Here is an 18,162-nt window from a genome sequence, read left to right on the forward strand (position 1 = left end):
ATTCCCAACAAATCCCCGCCATTCCCAGCAATTCCTTTCAGTTCTTCTCGCCATTCCTGAGAAACTCCTTCAACTCCCCAAAAAAAACTCCTTTTAATCCATTTATTCCCGCAATTCCCAAGAAATTCCTCGCGCAATTCCCGCAATTCCCAAGAAATTCCTCGCGCAATTCCCGCTCGTCATTCCCAAAAAAAATCCCTCCCCTTCCCAAACGACTCCTCCCAACCCCAAAAAAACTCCTTTTAATCCTTTAATATCCGCAATTCCCAAGGGAAATAAATTCCTTTTAATTCTGTTTTTTTTTTTCCCGGGGATTTCATTTCTTCTCCTCCTCCTTCCGGTTTTCCCGGTTGTTTTCCCGGTTGTTTTCCCGGTTTTCCCGGGTGGCCTGGGAGGCCAGGGATCCCATGGCGTTGCGGATGGCCTCGTTGTTGGGATCCACGCCGGGAAGGTTTTCCAGGACGCTCTGCAGGAATTCCGGGTCCTGCATCACGTCGTAGTCGTCCTCCTCCTGCGGGAAAAGCGGGAATCGCGGGGAATTCCGGGAATTCGGGATCATCCCAGGGGAATTGGGATCGTTCTCGAGGGATTTGGGGTCGCTCCCGGGGGATTTGGGATCATCTGGACCCACAGGAAAATCCAGGGAATTCTGGATCGTTCCCAGGGGGTTTGGGGTCATTCCCAGGGGAAATTCGTGATCATTCCCGGGGATTCGGGGTCGTTCCCAGGGACTTGGGATCGTTCCCAGGGGATTTGGGATCGTTCCCAGGGGATTTGGGATCATTCCCGGGGATTTGGGATCGTTCTCGAGGGATTTGGGGTCGTTCCCGGGGGATTTGGGATCATCTGGACCCACAGGAAAATCCAGGGAATTCTGGATCATTCCTGGGAAATTCGGGATCGTTCCCGGGGATTCGGGGTCGTTCCCAGGGGATTTGGGATCATTCCCAGGGATTTGGGATCGTTCCCAGGGGATCCGGGGTCGTTCCCAGGGATTTGGGGTCATTCCTGGGGATCTGGGATCGTTCCTTGGGATTCGGGGTCGTTCCCAAGGAATTTGGGATCGTTCCTGGGGGATTTGGGGTCATCCCAGGGGATTTGGGGTCGTTCCCAGGGATTTGGGGTCATTCCTGGGGATCTGGGATCATTCCCAGGGAATTTGGGATCGTTCCCAGGGATTTGGGGTCATTCCCAGGGATTTGGGATCATTCCCAGGGAATTTGGGATCATTCCTGGGGATTTGGGATCATTCCCAGGGATTCCAGATCATTCCCAGGGAATTGGGATCGTTCCCAGGGAATTGGGATCGTTCCCAGGGATTCGGGATCATTCCCAGGGATTTGGGGTCGTTCCCAGGGAATTTGGGATCATTCCCAGGGATTCCAGATCATTCCTGGCGATTCTGGGTCGTTCCTGGGGGATTTGGGGTGGTTCCCGGGGATTTGGGGTCATTCCCGGGGATTTGGGATCGTTCCAGAGACATTTGGGATCGTTCCCGGGGGATTTGGGATCCCAAAAATCCCACGGGAGCCACAACAGGGAATCCAGGAGGGGTTTGGGATGGAAGGGGCTGGAGGAGGAGCTCGATCCCGTCCCGGGAATGGGAATGGGGTGGGAATGATGGGAATGATGGGAATGGGATGGGAATGGGATGGGAATGGGATGGGAATGATGGGAATGGGATGGGAATGGGATGGGAATGGGATGGGAATGGGATGGGAATGATGGGAATGGGAATGGGAATGGGATGGGAATGGGATGGGAATGGGATGGGAATGATGGGAATGATGGGATGGGAATGGTGGGAATGACAGGATGGGAATGGGATGGGAATGACAGGATGGGAATGATGGGAATGGGATGGGAATGACGGGATGGGAATGGGATGGGAATGATGGGAATGGGATGGGAATGTTGGGAATGGGATGGGAATGGGATGGGAATGATGGGAATGGGATGGGAATGGGATGGGAATGATGGGAATGGGATGGGAATGGGATGGGAATGATGGGAATGGGATGGGAATGGGATGGGAATGTCGGGATGGGAATGTCGGGATGGGAATGTCGGGAATGTCGGGAGGTGCCGGAATGATCCGGGAATCGCGGGAATTCCCTGACCTTGGCGGGCTCGGACGTGTCCATGGCGGCTCCGCTGTCCACCTCGGCCGCCTCAGCCTGGGCAAACTCTGCAATCCCAGAAATCCATGGAAAACCCCGGGAGCAGCCGGGCAGCCGTTCCAGAGGCTTTCCCGAGGCTTTCCCGAGGCTTTCCCGGGGCTTTCCCAGAGTTTTTCCGCAGTTTTCCCGTGGTTTTCCCGGGGTTTCCTCACGGTTTTCCCAGGGGTTTTCCCACAGCTTTTTCCCAGAGTTTTCCCGGGGTTTTCCTGTGGTTTTCCCACTGTTTTCCCCGCAGTTTTCCCGGGGTTTTCCTGTGGCTTTCCCACTGTTTTCCCCGCAGTTTTCCCGGGGTTTTCCTGTGGCTTTCCCACTGTTTTCCCCGCAGTTTTCACGGGGTTTTCCCACAGGTTTTCCTGTGATTTTCCCACAGTTTTTTCCCAGAGGTTTTCCCACAATTTTCCCGAGGTTTTCCCAGGGGTTTTCCCGTGGTTTTCTCCATGATTTTCCCACGGTTTTCCCGCAGTTTTTTCCCAGGGGTTTCCCATGATTTTCCCACGGTTTTCCCGCGTTTTTTTCCAGGGTTTTCCCAGGGTTTTCCCACGTTTTTCCTGTGGTTTTCCCGTGGTTTTCCCACGGTTTTCCCAGGGTTTTCTCAGAGGTTTTCCCGTGGTTTTCCCCACGATTTTTCCCACGGTTTTCCAAGGGTTTTCCCGCATTTTTCCTGTGGTTTTCCTGTGGTTTTCCCAGAGGTTTTCCCCACGATTTTCCCACAGTTTTCCCGCAATTTTCCCCGCTGTTTTCCTGCAGTTTTTCCGGGGGTTTTCCCGTGGTTTTCCCCATGATTTTTCCCACGGTTTTCCAAGGGTTTTCCCGTGTTTTCCCTGTGGTTTTCCCGTGGTTTTCCCGCAGTTTTTTCCCAGAGGTTTTCCCCACGATTTTCCCACAGTTTTCCTGCAATTTTCCCCGCTGTTTTCCTGGGGGTTTTCCCGTGGTTTTCCCCATGATTTTTCCCACATTTTTCCAAGGGTTTTCCTGCGTTTTTCCCGTGGTTTTCCCGTGGTTTTCCCAGAGGTTTTCCCAGAGGTTTTCCCCACGATTTCCCCACAGTTTCCCCGCAGTTTTCCCCACAATTTTCCCACAGTTTTCCCGCAATTTTCCCCGCTGTTTTCCCGCAGTTTTCCCGGGGGTTTTCCTATGGTTTTCCCCATGATTTTCCAAGGGTTTTCCCGCATTTTTCCCGTGGTTTTCCCACAGTTTTCCCAGGGTTTTCTCAGAGGTTTTCCCGTGGTTTTCCCCATGATTTTTCCCACAGTTTTCCCGCAGTTTTCCCCTGGTTTTCCCCTGGTTTTTCCCGCGGTTTTCCCGCAGTTTTCCCGCGGTTTTCCCCTGGTTTTCCCCTGGTTTTCCCCACGTTTTCCCCTGGTTTTTCCCGCATTTTTCCCGTGGTTTCCCCACGGTTTTCCTGCAGTTTTCCCCTGGTTTTCCCCGCGTTTTTCCCGCCGTTTCCCCACGGTTTTCCCGCAGTTTTCCCCGCGTTTTTCCTGCCGTTTCCCCACGGTTTTCCCGCGGTTTTCCCACGGTTTTCCCGCAGTTTTCCCGGCACGCACCGGCGCCCTGCAGGGACATCTGCATGGCGTAGGCGATCTGCTCCTCCTCGCTCATGGAGCTCAGGTCCGGCAGCCCCGCGCGGCCAAACTCCGGCGGCCCCATGGTCATCTTGAGCAGAGCCTCGTCCGACTCTGCCCGGGGACAGGAATGGGACACGGGGAATGGGACCCGGGGAATGGGAATGGGGAATGGGAATGGGGAATGGGAATGGGGAATGGGATCCGGGGAATGGGAATGGGGAATGGGAATGGGGAATGGGAATGGGGAATGGGAATGGGGAATGGGATCCAGGGAATGGGAATGCGGCCAAACTCCGGCGGCCCCATGGTCATCTTGAGCAGAGCCTCGTCCGACTCTGCCCGGGGACAGGAATGGGACACGGGGAATGGGATCCAGGGAATGGGAATGGGGAATGGGATCCGGGGAATGGGATCCAGGGAATGGGAATGGGGAATGGGATCCAGGGAATGGGAATGTGGCCAAACTCCGGCGGCCCCATGGTCATCTTGAGCAGAGCCTCGTCCGACTCTGCCTGGGGACAGGAACCGGAATGGGATCCAGGAAATGGGATCCGGGGAATGGGAATGGGGAATGGGATCCGGGGAATGGGAATGGGGAATGGGGAATGGGGAATGGGAATGGGGAATGGGAATGGGGAATGGGATCCGGGGAATGGGATCCGGGGAATGGGATCCGGGGAATGGGAATGGGATTTGGGGAATGGGAATGGGATTTGGGGAATGGGATTTGGGGAATGGGCAGCCCCACCCTCCCAGGGAAGGATTTCTCTCCAAGCCCATCCTGGTTTTCAGTTCTCCTCGTTCCCATCCCATTCCCAATCCCCTCAATCCCATTCCCAATCCAATAAATCCCACCATTCCCACCCCCGCTGTTCCCAACCCCGCCATTCCCACCCCCACCATTCCCAACCCCACCATTCCCAATCCAATAAATCCCACCATTCCCAACACCACCATTCCCACCCCCACCATTCCCAACCCCACCATTCCCAACCCCACCATTCCCAATCCAATAAATCCCACCATTCCCACCCCCACCATTCCCACCCCCACCATTCCCAACACCACCATTCCCACCCCCACCATTCCCAACCCCGCACTTCCCACCCCCGCCGTTCCCAATCCAATAAATCCCACCATTCCCAACCCCACCATTCTCAACCCCAGCATTCCCAATCCAATAAATCCCACCATTCCCACCCCCCCCATTCCCACCCCCACCATTCCCAATCCCCTCAATCCCATTCCCAATCCAATAAATCCCCCCGTTCCCACCCCCAGCATTCCCAATCCAATAAATCCCACCATTCCCACCCCCGCCGTTCCCACCCCCGCCGTCCCCTCACCGTCCCCTCCGGTGGCTCCGATCCCGGCCTCGGCCGCCGAGGCCGCGGCCGCCCTGCGCGCCTCCTCCTCCTGCCGCTGCCGCTGCTCCTCCATGGACACCCGCAGCGCCTGGAAAACCCCGGGAAAAGCCGGGAATCAGCTCCCAGGAGGGGCTTGGGATCGACGGGATCCCCACGCTGGGAACCCCCCGATCCCAGGGAATGAGGGGTCGGCGATGGAGGAACCAAATCGGGGATTTCCTCAGGGTCCAATTCCCAACTGAAATTCCCAACTGAAATTCCCAATCCCTGAGGAACGCTGGGACAGTGATGAAGGAACCAAATCGGGGATTTCCTCAGGGTCCAATTCCCAACTGAAATTCCCAACTGAAATTCCCAACTGAAATTCCCAACTGAAATTCCCAACTGAAATTCCCAATCCCTGAGGAACGCTGGAACAGTGATGAAGGAACCAAATCTGGGATTTCCTCAGGGTCCAATTCCCAACTGCAATTCCCAACTGAAATTCCCAATCCCTGGGGAAGGCGGGGTCAGTGACTGAGGAACCAAATCTGGGATTTCCTCAGGGTCCAATTCCCAACTGAAATTCCCAATCCTTGGGAACGAGGGGTGATGGAGGAACCAAATCTGGGACTTCCTCTGAGTCCAAGTCTGAATTCCCAACTGAAATTCTCGATCCCCGGGGAACGAGGGGTGGGTGATGGAGGAACCAAATCTGGGATTTCCTCCAATTCCCAACCACAATTCCCAACTGAAATTCCCAATCCTTGGGAACGAGGGGTGATGGAGGAACCAAATCTGGGATTTCCTCAGGGTCCAATTCCCAGCTGAAATTCCCAATCCTTGGGAATGAGGGGTGATGGAGGAACCAAATCTGGGATTTCCTCCAATTCCCAACTGAAATTCCCGATCCCTGGGGAATGAGGGGTGACGGAGGAACCAAATCTGGGATTTCCTCCAATTCCCAAGCTCCAATTCCCAACTGAAATTCCCAATCCCTGGGAATGAGGAGTCAGTGACAGAGGAACCAAATCTGGGATTTCCTCAGGGTCCAATTCCCAACTGAAATTCCCAATCCCTGGGAACGAGGGGTCAGTGATGAAGGAACCAAATCTGGGATTTCCTCTGAGTCTGAGTCTGAATTCCCAACTGCAATTCCCAACTGAAATTCTCGATCCCTGGGGAACGAGGGGTGATGGAGGAACCAAATCTGGGATTTCCTCCAATTCCCAACTGAAATTCCCGATCCCTGGGGAACGCGGGGTCAGTGACTGAGGAACAAAATCTGGGATTTCCTCCAATTCCCAACTGAAATTCCCAATCCTTGGGAACGAGGGGTGATGGAGGAACCAAATCTGGGATTTCCTCAGGGTCCAATTCCCAACTGCAATTCCCAATCCTTGGGAACGAGGGATCAGTGACAGAGGAACCAAATCTGGGATTTCCTCCAATTCCCAACTGAAATTCCCAATCCCTGGGGAACGCGGGGTCAGTGATGAAGGAACCAAATCTGGGATTTCCTCCAATTCCCAACCACAATTCCTGAGTCCAATTCCCAACTGAAATTCCCAATCCCTGGGGAAGGAGGGGTCAGTGACTGAGGAACCAAATCTGGGATTTCCTCCAATTCCCAACTGAAATTCCCAATCCTTGGGAACGAGGGGTGATGGAGGAACCAAATCTGGGATTTCCTCAGGGTCCAATTCCCGATCCCCGGCCGATCCCCGGCAATCCCGGGCCCCGTACCAGCGCGAGCTCGGGATCGGCGCTGGGATCGACGCCGAACTCGAAGTCGGAGGCTCCGAGGCCGAGCACGGCGCCGCCCTCGCCGGCCAGCACCGGGGAGCTGATGAGGGCGTCGGCCAGGCTGGGCCCCGGCGGCACCGTCACCAGGTGGGAGCCGCTGCCGTCCTTGCCGTTGAGAGCCGTGATGAACGCCGTCAGCTTCTCCGTGTTGGCTTCCTGGAAAAACGGGATTTGGGAGTGTTGGGAGAGGAAAAAACGGGATTTGGGAATGTTGGGAGTGAAAAAAAATGGGATTTGGGAATGGAGGAGAGGGAAAACCGGGGTTTGGGAATGTTGGGAGAAGGAAAAACGGGATTTGGGAATGCTGGGAGAAGGAAAAACGGGATTTGGGAATGTTGGGAGAGCCGTGATGAACGCCGTCAGCTTCTCCGTGTTGGCTTCCTGGAAAAACGGGATTTGGGAATGTTGGGAGACGGAAAAACGGGATTTGAGAATGTTGGGGGCGGGAAAAACGGGATTTGGGAATGTTGGGGGCGGGAAAAACGGGATTTGGGAATGTTGGGAAAAGGAAAAACGGGATTTGGGAATGTTGGGGGAGGGAAAAACGGGATTTGGGAATGGAGGAGAGGTGAGGGGATGAACGCCGTCAGCTTCTCCGTGTTGGCTTCCTGGAAAAACGGGATTTGGGAATGTTGGGAGAGGAAGAAACAGGATTTGGGAATGCAGGAGAGGAATAATGGGATTTGAGAATGTTGGGAAAAAGAGAAATGGGATTTGGGAATGTTGGGAGAGGAAAAAACGGGATTTGGGAATGTTGGGAGAGGGAAAAACGGGATTTGGGAATGTTGGGAGAGGGAAAAACGGGATTTGGGAATGCTGGGGGAGGAATAAACAGGATTTGGGAATGCTGGGAGAGCCGTGATGAACGCCGTCAGCTTCTCCGTGTTGGCTTCCTGGAAAAAACGGGATTTGGGAATGTTGGGAGAGGAAAAACCGGGATTTGGGAATGTTGGGAGAGGGAAAAACGGGATTTGAGAATGCTGGGAGAAGGAAAAACGGGATTTGGGAATGGAGGAGAGGTGAGGGGATGAACGCCGTCAGCTTCTCCGTGTTGGCTTCCTGGAAAAACGGGATTTGGGAATGTTGGGAGAGGAAAAAGGATTTGGGAATGTTGGGAGAGGGAAACCTGAGATTTGGGAATGTTGGGAGAGGGAAAAATGGGATTTGGGAATGTTGGGAGAAGGAAAAACGGGATTTGGGAATGCTGGGAGAGCCGTGATGAACGCCGTCAGCTTCTCCGTGTTGGCTTCCTGGAAAAACAGGATTTGGGAATGTTGGGAGAGGAAAAAACGGGATTTGGGAATGGAGGAGAGGAAAAATGGGATTTGGGAATGCTGGGAGAGGGAAAAATGGGATTTGGGAATGTTGGGACATGGAAAAACGGGATTTGGGAATGGAGGAGAGGTGAGGGGATGAACGCCGTCAGCTTCTCCGTGTTGGCTTCCTGGAAAAACGGGATTTGGGAATGTTGGGACAGGGCAAAACGGGATTTGGGAATGTTGGGAGAGGGAAACCCGGGATTTGGGAATGTTGGGAGTGAAAAAAAATGGGATTTGGGAATGTTGGGAGAGGGAAAAATGGGATTTGGGAATGTTGGGAGACAGAAAAACGGGATTTGGGAATGTTGGGAGAGGAAAAAAAGGGATTTGGGAATGTTGGGATAGGGAAACCTGAGATTTGGGAATGTTGGGAGAGGGAAAAATGGGATTTGGGAATGTTGGGAGAGGGAAAAACGGGATTTGGGAATGTTGGGAGCGGGAAAAACGGGATTTGGGAATGGAGGAGAGGAAAAATGGGATTTGGGAATGCTGGGAGAGGGAAAACCGGGATTTGGGAATGGAAGAGAGGTGAGGGGATGAACGCCGTCAGCTTCTCCGTGTTGGCTTCCTGGAAAAACGGGATTTGGGAATGTTGGGAGTGAAAAAAAATGGGATTTGGGAATGTTGGGAGAGGAAGAAACAGGATTTGGGAATGCAGGAGAGGAATAATGGGATTTGAGAATGTTGGGAAAAGGAGAAATGGGATTTGGGAATGGGGAAGAGGAAAAAATGGGATTTGGGAATGCTGGGAGAGGGAAAATCGGGATTTGGGAATGGAGGAGAGGTGAGGGGATGAACGCCGTCAGCTTCTCCGTGTTGGCTTCCTGGAAAAACGGGATTTGGGAATGCTGGGGAGATGGAAACCTGAGATTTGGGAATGTTGGGAGAAGGAAAAACGGGATTTGGGAATGTTGGGAGAGGGAAAAACGGGATTTGGGAATGTTGGGAGAGGGAAAAACAGGATTTGGGAATGTTGGGAGAGGGAAAAACGGGATTTGGGAATGCTGGGAGAGGGAAAACCAGGATTTGGGAATGCTGGGAGAAGGAAAAACGGGATTTGGGAATGCTGGGAGAGGAAAAAACGGGATTTGGGAATGGAGGAGAGGTGAGGGGATGAACGCCGTCAGCTTCTCCGTGTTGGCTTCCTGGAAAAACGGGATTTGGGAATGTTGGGAGAGGGAAACCCGGGATTTGGGAATGTTGGGAGTGAAAAAAAATGGGATTTGAGAATGTTGGGAAAAGGAGAAATGGGATTTGGGAATGGAGAAGAGGAAAAAACGGGATTTGGGAATGTTGGGAGAGGGAAAATCGGGGTTTGGGAATGTTGGGAGAGGGAAAATCGGGATTTGGGAATCTTGGGAGAGGGAAAACCGGGATTTGGGAATGTTGGGAGAGGCCGAGGCAGCATCACGGAGAGGTTTGGGAAAGGGGTTTGGGATTTTTGGGAATTGCAGCGTTGGGAAAGGGATCTGGGAACAGCAAATCCAACTGGGAGCGGCTCAGGGAATTCCCAGCAGGGAATGGAGGGCAGGAAAGGTTCGGGATGCAGGGAGAGGTTGGGAATTGGGATTTTCCACCTCGGAAAAAAGCCCCAAAACCACCCAGGCCCAACCCCAATCCCAAAAATCTGCCCGGGATTTTCCAGGCCCGGAATTCCCCCCTGGAATGTGGGAATTCCCGGGATTCTCACCTCCTCCCCAAAGTTGATGATGTCCACGTTGACCTTCTCCTTCTTCAGGCGCTTGGCCAACTTCACCAGCTGGAAAAGCGGGAATTCCCGGGGATCAGCGGGATCCCGCAGGAATCCGGGAATTCCCGGGGATCCCGCAGGAATTCGGGAATTCCCGGGGATCCCGCAGGAATCCGGGAATTCCCGGGGATCCCGCAGGAATCCGGGAATTCCCGGGGATCCCGCAGGAATCCGGGAATTCCCGGGGATCCCGCAGGAATCCGGGAATTCCCGGGGATCCCGCAGGAATTCGGGAATGCCCTGGGATCCCGCAGGAATCCGGGAATGCCCTGGGATCCCGCAGGAATTCGGGAATTCCCTGGGATCAGCAGGTCAGGATTTGATCCTGAATCTGCTGCCTCAGCTCCGAGGGATCCGGCCCAGGGATCGGCTCTGGGATCCGGCCCAGGGATCCACCCCAGGGATCCATCCCAGGGATCCATCCCAGGGATCCACCCCAGGGATCCACCCCAGGGATCCACCCCAGGGATCCGGCCCAGGGATCCGGCCCAGGGATCCACCCCAGGGATCCATCCCAGGGATCCACCCCAGGGATCCATCCCAGGGATCCATCCCAGGGATCCGGCCCAGGGATCCACCCCAGGGATCCATCCCAGGGATCTGGCCCAGGGATCCATCTCAGGGATCCGGCCCAGGGATCCACCCCAGGGATCCGGCCCAGGGATCCACCCCAGGGATCCATCCCAGGGATCGGCTCTGGGATCCATCCCAGGGATCCACCCCAGGGATCCACCCCAGGGATCCACCCCAGGGATCGGCTCTGGGATCCATCCCAGGGATCCATCCCAGGGATCCATCCCAGGGATCCACCCCAGGGATCCATCCCAGGGATCCACCCCAGGGATCCACCCCAGGGATCCCCACCTGTGACCCAGCCAGTCCTGGGGCAGATCCCAGAGCCGATCCCACATTCCCCAGAGCCAATCCCAGACCTGATCCCATTATCCTGAACCCGATCCCGTTATCCCAGTCCTGATCCCATTATCCCGGACCCGGTCCCGTTATCCCAGTCCCCTGATCCCATTATCCCAGACCCGATCCCATTATCCCAGTCCTGATCCCATTATCCCGGACCCGATCCCGTTATCCCAGTCCCCTGATCCCGCTGTTTTCCCGCCGTTTTCCCCTGATCCCGCTGTTTTCCCACTGTTTTCCCGCCGTTTTCCCGCTCATTTCCCGCTGTTTTCCCGCTGTTATCCCGCTGTTTTCCCCTGATCCCGCCGTTTTCCCTTGATCCCGCCGTTTTCCCGGTTTTCCCGCCGTTTTCCCGCCGTTATCCCGCCCTTTTCCCGCCGTTTTCCCGCCCTTTTCCCGCCGTTTGCCCGCCCTTTTCCCGCCGTTTTCCCGCCCTTTTCCCGCCGTTTTCCCGCCCTTTTCCCGCCGTTTTCCCGCCGTTGTTTTCCCGCTCACGTCCTTGTCGCTGTCGAGGACGGGGCTGCCGACGAAGGCGATGATTCTCATCTTGTGGTTCTTGCCCTGCCGGTGCTTCAGCGCCAGCTGCACCAAATCCCAGCATTCAGGGCTTTTCCCGGGAATTCCGGGCGGGAAACCCCCCCCAGATCCCGGGATCGGCTCCGTGGGGGCACTGAGGGGGGTTCTGGGGAATTTCCATGGATTTATCCGACATTCCCATGGATTTCTGGTGGATTTGGCCTGGATTTCTGGGGAATTTCCATGGATTTATCTGAAATTCCCATGGATTCCTGTTGGAATTCCTGGGATTTATCTGAAATTCCCATGGATTTCAGTTGGAATTCCATGGATTTATCTGAAATTCCCATGGATTTCAGTTGGAATTCCATGGATTTCCATGGATTTATGCAGGATTTCAGTTGGAATTCCTGGGATTTATCTGAAATTCCCATGGATTTCTGTTGGAATTCCTGGGATTTATCTGAAATTCCCGGGATTTACGTGGGATTCCCATGGATTCCAGTTGGATTTCCATGGATTTCCATGGATTTCTGCAGGATTCCAGTTAGAATTCCATGGATTTAGGCACCATTTCAACGGAATTTCCTGGGATTTATCCGTGATTCCCACAAATTCCAGCTGCAATCCCCCACATCCACACCGACCTTCCAAACCTCCCCCACCCTTCCCACCCCCCAAAAAAAACCCCCCCGGCAAAGCCGATCTGGGAAAAGCTCGGGAAGGGCGGGAATTCCTGGGAATGGCGGGAATTCCCGGGAAGGAAGGGCGGGAATTCCCGGGAAGGAAGGGCGGGAATTCCCGGGAAGGAATGGCAGGAATTCTCGGGAAGGGCAGGAATTCCCGGGAAGGAATGGCGGGAATTCCCGGGAAGGAAGGGTGGGAATTCCCGGGAATTCCCGGGAAGGAAGGGCGGGAATTCCCGGGAAGGAAGGGCGGGAATTCCCGGGAATTCCCGAGAAGGAAGGGCGGGAATTCCTGAGAAGGAAGGGCGGGAATTCCCGGGAATTCCCGGGAAAGAAGGGCGGGAATTCCTGAGAAGGAAAGGTGGGAATTCCCGGGAAGGAAGGGCGGGAATTCCCGGGAAGGAAGGGCGGGAATTCCCGGGAAGGAAGGGCGGGAATTCCCGGGAAGGAAGGGCGGGAATCCCGGGAAGGAAGGGCAGGAATTCCTGGGAATGGCGGGAATTCCCGGGAAGGAAGGGCGGGAATTCCCGGGAATTCCCGGGAAGGAAGGGCGGGAATTGCCGGGAAGGAAGGGCGGGAATTCCCGGGAAGGAAGGGCGGGAATTCCTGGGAAGGAAGGGCGGGAATTCCCGGGAATGGCGGGTGGGAATTCCCGGGAAGGAAGGGCGGGAATTCCCGGGAATTCCCGGGAAGGAAGGGCGGGAATTCCTGGGAATTCCCGGGAAGGAAGGGCGGGAATTCCCGGGAAGGAAGGGCGGGAATTCCTGGGAAGGAAGGGCGGGAATTCCTGGGAATTCCCGGGAAGGAAGGGCGGGAATTCCCGGGAAGGAAGGGCAGGAATTCCCGGGAATTCCCGGGAAGGAAGGGCGGAATTGCCGGGAACTCACGTGTGCCACGCGGATCCCGGTGCCGAAGGTGATTTTCCCCTTGGGCTGCACCGAGTGCAGCTTGGACAGGATGCGCCCGGTGTCCGGCGTCAGCGTGGTCAGCACCTCGCAGTTACTGCCCGGAAAGAGGAAATTCCCGGGATTCCGGAGCCGTTCCCGGCCCCGGGGTCATTCCTGGGGGGTTCTTTGGGAATCTGAGGGGGAATTCCCATCCTGGGAGCAAATCCTGGAGAATTTGGGAGGGAATTCCACCCCTGGGATTAGGGAGAAATTCCTGGGGGGTTCTTTGGGAGTCTGAGGGGGAATTCCCATCCTGGGAGCAATTCCTGAGGAATTTGGGAGGAATTCCACCCCTGGGATTGAGTTCCATTCTCCGATTTCCCATCTCCATTCCCTGATTTCCCACCTTCTTCTCCCTGAATTCCCCCCTCCTCATTCCCAGTTTTTCCCACTTCCATTCCCTGAATTCCCACCTTCTCACTCCCACTTTTTCCCACCTCCATTCCCACTTTTTCCCACCTCATTCTCCCCAAATTCCCAACTCCCCATTCCCACTTTTTCCCACCTCCTCACTCCCACTTTTTCCCATCTCCATTCCCACTTTTTCCTACCCCCATTCCCAGTTTTTCCCACCTCCTTCTTCCTGAATTCCCACCTCCTCATTCCCAGTTTTTCCCACCCCCACTCCCAGTTTTTCCCACCTCCTTCTCCCCAAATTCCCAACTCCTCATTCCCAGCTCCTTTCCCCAATTTCCCACCTCCTCACTCCCAGTTTTTCCCACCTCCTTCTCCCCGATTTCCCACTTCCTTCCTCCCAAATTCCCACCTCCTCATTCCCACTTTTCCCCACCCATTCCCACTTTTCCCACCTCCATTCCCACTTTTCCCCACCCATTCCCACTTTTTCCCCCATCTCCTCGATTCCCGCTGCTCCCTACTTGGCGAGGGTGAATTCCCACCTCCCCATTCCCACTTTTCCCACCCCCATTCCCACTTTTCCCCACCCTTTCCCACATCTCCTTGATTCCCGCTGCTCCCTACTTGGCCAGGGTGAATTCCCACCTCCATTCCCTGATTTCCCACCCCCATTCCCACTTTTTCCCACCTCCATTCCCACTTTTCCCCACCCATTCCCAGTTTTCCCCACCCATTCCCACTTTTCCCCACCCATTCCCACTTTTTCCCACCCATTCCCACTTTTCCCCACCCATTCCCACTTTTCCCAGCCCCATTCCCACTTTTCCCCACCCATTCCCACTTTTTCCCACATCTCCACGATTCCCGCTGCTCCCTACTTGGCGAGGGTGAATTCCCACCTCCATTCCCACTTTTTCCCACCCATTCCCACTTTTCCCCACCCATTCCCATTTTTTCCCACCCCCATTCCCACTTTTCCCCACCCTTTCCCGCGGCTCTGTGATTCCCGCTGCTCCCTACTTGGCGAGGGTGAATTCCCACCTCCATTCCCAGTTTTCCCACCCCCATTCCCACTTTTTCCCAGCCCCATTCCCAGTTTTTCCCCCATCTCCGTGATTCCCATTGATCCCTACTTGGCCAGGGTGAATTCCCACCTCCTTTCCCTGATTTCCCACCCCCATTCCCACTTTTCCCCACCCTTTCCCACATCTCCTTGATTCCCGCTGCTCCCTACTTGGCGAGGGTGAATTCCCACCCCCATTCCCAGTTTTCCCACCCCCATTCCCACTTTTCCCCACCCATTCCCAGTTTTCCCCACCCATTCCCACTTTTCCCCACCCCCATTCCCACTTTTCCCCACCTCCATTCCCACTTTTTCCCAGCCCCATTCCCACTTTTCCCCACCCATTCCCACTTTTCCCCACCCTTTCCCACATCTCCTTGATTCCCGCTGCTCCCTACTTGGCGAGGGTGAATTCCCACCTCCTTTCCCTGATTTCCCAGCCCCATTCCCACTTTTCCCCCATCTCCTCGATTCCCGCTGCTCCCTACTTGGCGAGGGTGATGAGCCCCACGTTGTTCTCGGGGTTGCTGCGTGTTTTGGAGTGGCACACGATGTTGACGGCGTCCTGCTGCGCCTGCAGCCGCGTGGGCAGGAAATCCCCGTTCCGCATGTACTCGCTGTTATCCACGCTGCAATTCCCGGGAATGATGGAAAACAGGGAATGCTGAGGGGAATTCCGCGCTCTGGGGGGGGTCGGGGATGGAATGAGGGGTGTTCTGCTTGGGAATTGGGGGTTTGGATCGATGAAATCGCCTTTTAATGGGAATGGTTCCGTAAAATCCCCCCTTTTTTGGGAATGGTTCTGTAAAATCCCCCCTTTTTTGGGAATGGTTCCATGAAATCTCACTTTTTTTGGGAATGGTTCTGTAAAATCCCCCCCTTTTTGGGAATGGTTCCATGAAATCTCACTTTTTTTGGGAATGGTTTTGTAAAATCCCCTTTTTTTGGGAATGGTTCCATGAAATCTCCCCTTTTTTGGGAATGGTTCCATGAAATCCCCCTTTTTTGGGAATGGTTCCATGAAATCTCCCCTTTTTTGGGAATGGTTCCACAAAATCCCCCCTTTTTTGGGAATGGTTCCATGAAATCTCACTTTTTTTGGGAATGGTTTTGTAAAATCCCCCCTTTTTTGGGGAATGGTTCCATGAAATCTCCCTTTTTTGGGAATGGTTCTGTAAAATCCCCCTTTTTTGGGAATGGTTCTGTAAAATCCCCCCTTTTTTGGGAATGGTTTCATGAAATCTCCCCTTTTTTGGGAATGGTTTTGTAAAATCCCCCCTTTTTTTGGGAATGGTTCCATGAAATCTCACTTTTTTTGGGGAATGGGGAAAGGTTAGATCCATAAGATCCCCTTTTCTTGGAAAATGGGGATGTTTGGATCCATAAAATCCCCTTTTTTGGGAATGGGGGAGGTTTGTACCCATAAAGTCCCCTTTTTTTGAGAATGTCTGTCCCCTCAGCCCCTCTCTGTCCCCTCAGCCCCTCTCTGTCCCCTCATGTCCCCTCAGCCCCTCTCTGTCCCCTCAGCCCCTCTCTGTCCCCTCATGTCCCCTCAGCCCCTCTCTGTCCCCTCAGCCCCTCTCTGTCCCCTCATGTCCCCTCAGCCCCTCTCTGTCCCCTCAGCCCCTCTCTGTCCCCTCAGCCCCTCTCTGTCCCCTCTCTGTCCCCTCATGTCCCCTCAGCCCCCCGCGCCCCCTCAGGCCCGGCCCGCTCCGCCCCCCCCGCCATGACTCAGGGAAAGCCGCGGCCGGGCCGGGCCGGGCCGGGCCGGGGGTGCCCGGGGGTGCCCGGGGGTTGCCGTGAGGATGCCGGGGAGCGGCCGGGGGTGTTCCGGGCCCGCGGCCGCCGCTCTCACCACACCATGGTGCTCTCCAGAACCATCTTGGCTCCTTCCCTCAGCACCGGCCCGCTCCACCGAAAACCGCCCAACAACGCGCCCGCCTATTGGTCGAGACGCCGCAGCCAATCAGCGCGCTCGGTGTAGGCGAGGCGCGGCGCAGAGCATGCCGGGAGCTGTAGTTCTGGGCGGGGCGCGATGGCGGCCGGGGGGGGACACGCGGGTGTCACCGCTGTCCCCAAAGGGCCAGGACTGTCCCCGTCTCCCCCAGGGCCAGCTCAGGAGTGTCCCCGTGTCCTCATGGGTGTCGCCAGTCCCCCCAATGTCCCCAGTGATGTCCCCAGAGTCCCTGTTAATGTCCCCAGTGATGTCCTCACTGTCCCTGTTAATGTCCCCAGTGATGTCCTCACTGTCCCCAGTGCCTGCAATGTCCCCAGGGGTGTCCCCAGGGCTGTCCCACTGTCCCCAGTAACGTCCCCGTTAATGTCCCAGTGTCCCCATGGGTGTCCCAATGTCCCCAATGTCCCCATTGCTGTCCCCAGTGTCCCCCTGATGTCCCCAATGATGTCCTCAATGTCCCCATGGGTGTCCCAATGTCCCCATTCCTGTCCCCAATGTCCCCACTCCTGTCCCCAATGTCCCCCCAGTGTCCCCAATGTCCCCAGTGATGTCCCAATGTCCCATTAATGTCCCAGTGTCCCCAATCCTGTCCCCAATGTCCCCATTGCTGTCCCCAGTGTCCCCACTGATGTCCCCAATGTCCCCCCAGTGTCCCCAGTGATGTCCCCAATGTCCCCAATCCTGTCCCCAATGTCCCCATTAATGTCCCAATGTCCCCACTCCTGTCCCCAGTGTCCCCCCAGTGTCCCCAATGTCCCCAGTGATGTCCCCATGATGTCCCCAGTGTTCCCACTCCTGTCCCCAGTGTCCCCAGTGATGTCCCCAATGTCCCATTAATGTCCCAGTGTCCCCACTCCTGTCCCCAGTGTCCCCACTGATGTCCCCAATGTCCCCCCAGTGTCCCCAATGTCCCCACTCCTGTCCCGTGTCCCCAATCCTGTCCCCAATGTCCCCAATCCTGTCCTCAGTGTCCCCCCGATGTCCCCAGTGTCCCAACTCCTGTCCCCAGTGTCCCCAATGTCCCCAGTGATGTCCCCAATGTCCCCACTCCTGTCCCCAATGTCCCCCCAGTGTCCCCGATGTCCCCCCGATGTCCCCAATGTCCCCAATGATGTCCCCAATGTCCCCAATGATGTCCCCAGTGTCTCAACTCCTGTCCCCAGTGATGTCCCAATGTCCCATTAATGTCCCAGTGTCCCCAGTGATGTCCCCAGTGTCCCCAATGATGTCCCCAATGTCCCCACTCCTGTCCCCAATGTCCCCAGTGATGTCCCCAGTGTCCCCAATGATGTCCCCAATGATGTCCCCAATGTCCCCAGTGTCCCCAGTGATGTCCCCAGTGTCCCCAATGTCCCCACTCCTGTCCCCAGTGTCCCCAGTGACGTCCCCAGTGTCCCCAGTGATGTCCCCAGTGATGTCCCCAATGTCCCCCCGATGTCCCCAATGATGTCCCCAATGTCCCCCCGATGTCCCCGATGTCCCCCTGGGCCGTCACTGACAAGAATTCCAGGCCAGACACAGAAATTCCAGGAATTCCATTCCCAATCCAGGAAAAATCCGCTCCAATCCCAGAATTCCAGGAAAATCCGTTCCCAAATCCAGCAGAATTCCAGGAGAAATCCGTTCCCAAATCCAGGGAATTCTAGGAATTCCATTCCAGGAAAAATCCGCTCCAATCCCAGAATTCCAGGAGAATCCATTCCCAAATCCAGGAGAATTCCAGGAAAAATCCGTTCCCAAATCCAGGAGAAT

At 55.3% G+C, this 18,162-nt stretch overlaps 1 protein-coding gene across 4 annotated transcripts; it reads right to left on the bottom strand.

Moving 5' to 3' along the window:
• Positions 1-88: 88 nt before the first annotated feature.
• On the bottom strand, positions 89-16,423 carry PSMD4 (proteasome 26S subunit ubiquitin receptor, non-ATPase 4). Of its 4 annotated transcripts, none has more exons than XM_086866433.1 (10): positions 16,309-16,423; positions 14,942-15,082; positions 12,974-13,088; positions 11,380-11,466; positions 9,910-9,978; positions 6,841-7,056; positions 5,095-5,203; positions 3,728-3,859; positions 2,121-2,188; positions 89-511 (listed from the first exon to the last, which is right to left on the bottom strand). In XM_086866433.1, the coding sequence occupies exons 1-10, from the start codon at positions 16,332-16,334 to the stop codon at positions 317-319; spliced, it is 1,158 nt and encodes a 385-aa protein (XP_086722559.1). In that variant the 5' UTR covers positions 16,335-16,423; the 3' UTR covers positions 89-316. The 4 variants fall into 4 exon arrangements, with proteins under 4 accessions (XP_086722559.1, XP_086722560.1, XP_086722562.1 ...); XM_086866434.1 differs by having other exon boundaries at positions 14,942-15,136; positions 16,309-16,399; XM_086866436.1 differs by lacking the exon at positions 14,942-15,082 and having other exon boundaries at positions 16,309-16,406.
• Positions 16,424-18,162: the final 1,739 nt, after the last annotated feature.

This window comes from Cyanistes caeruleus, chromosome 30 (assembly GCF_971803275.1).
Source record: "Cyanistes caeruleus chromosome 30, bCyaCae1.hap1.1, whole genome shotgun sequence".
Lineage (NCBI taxonomy): Eukaryota > Metazoa > Chordata > Aves > Passeriformes > Paridae > Cyanistes > Cyanistes caeruleus.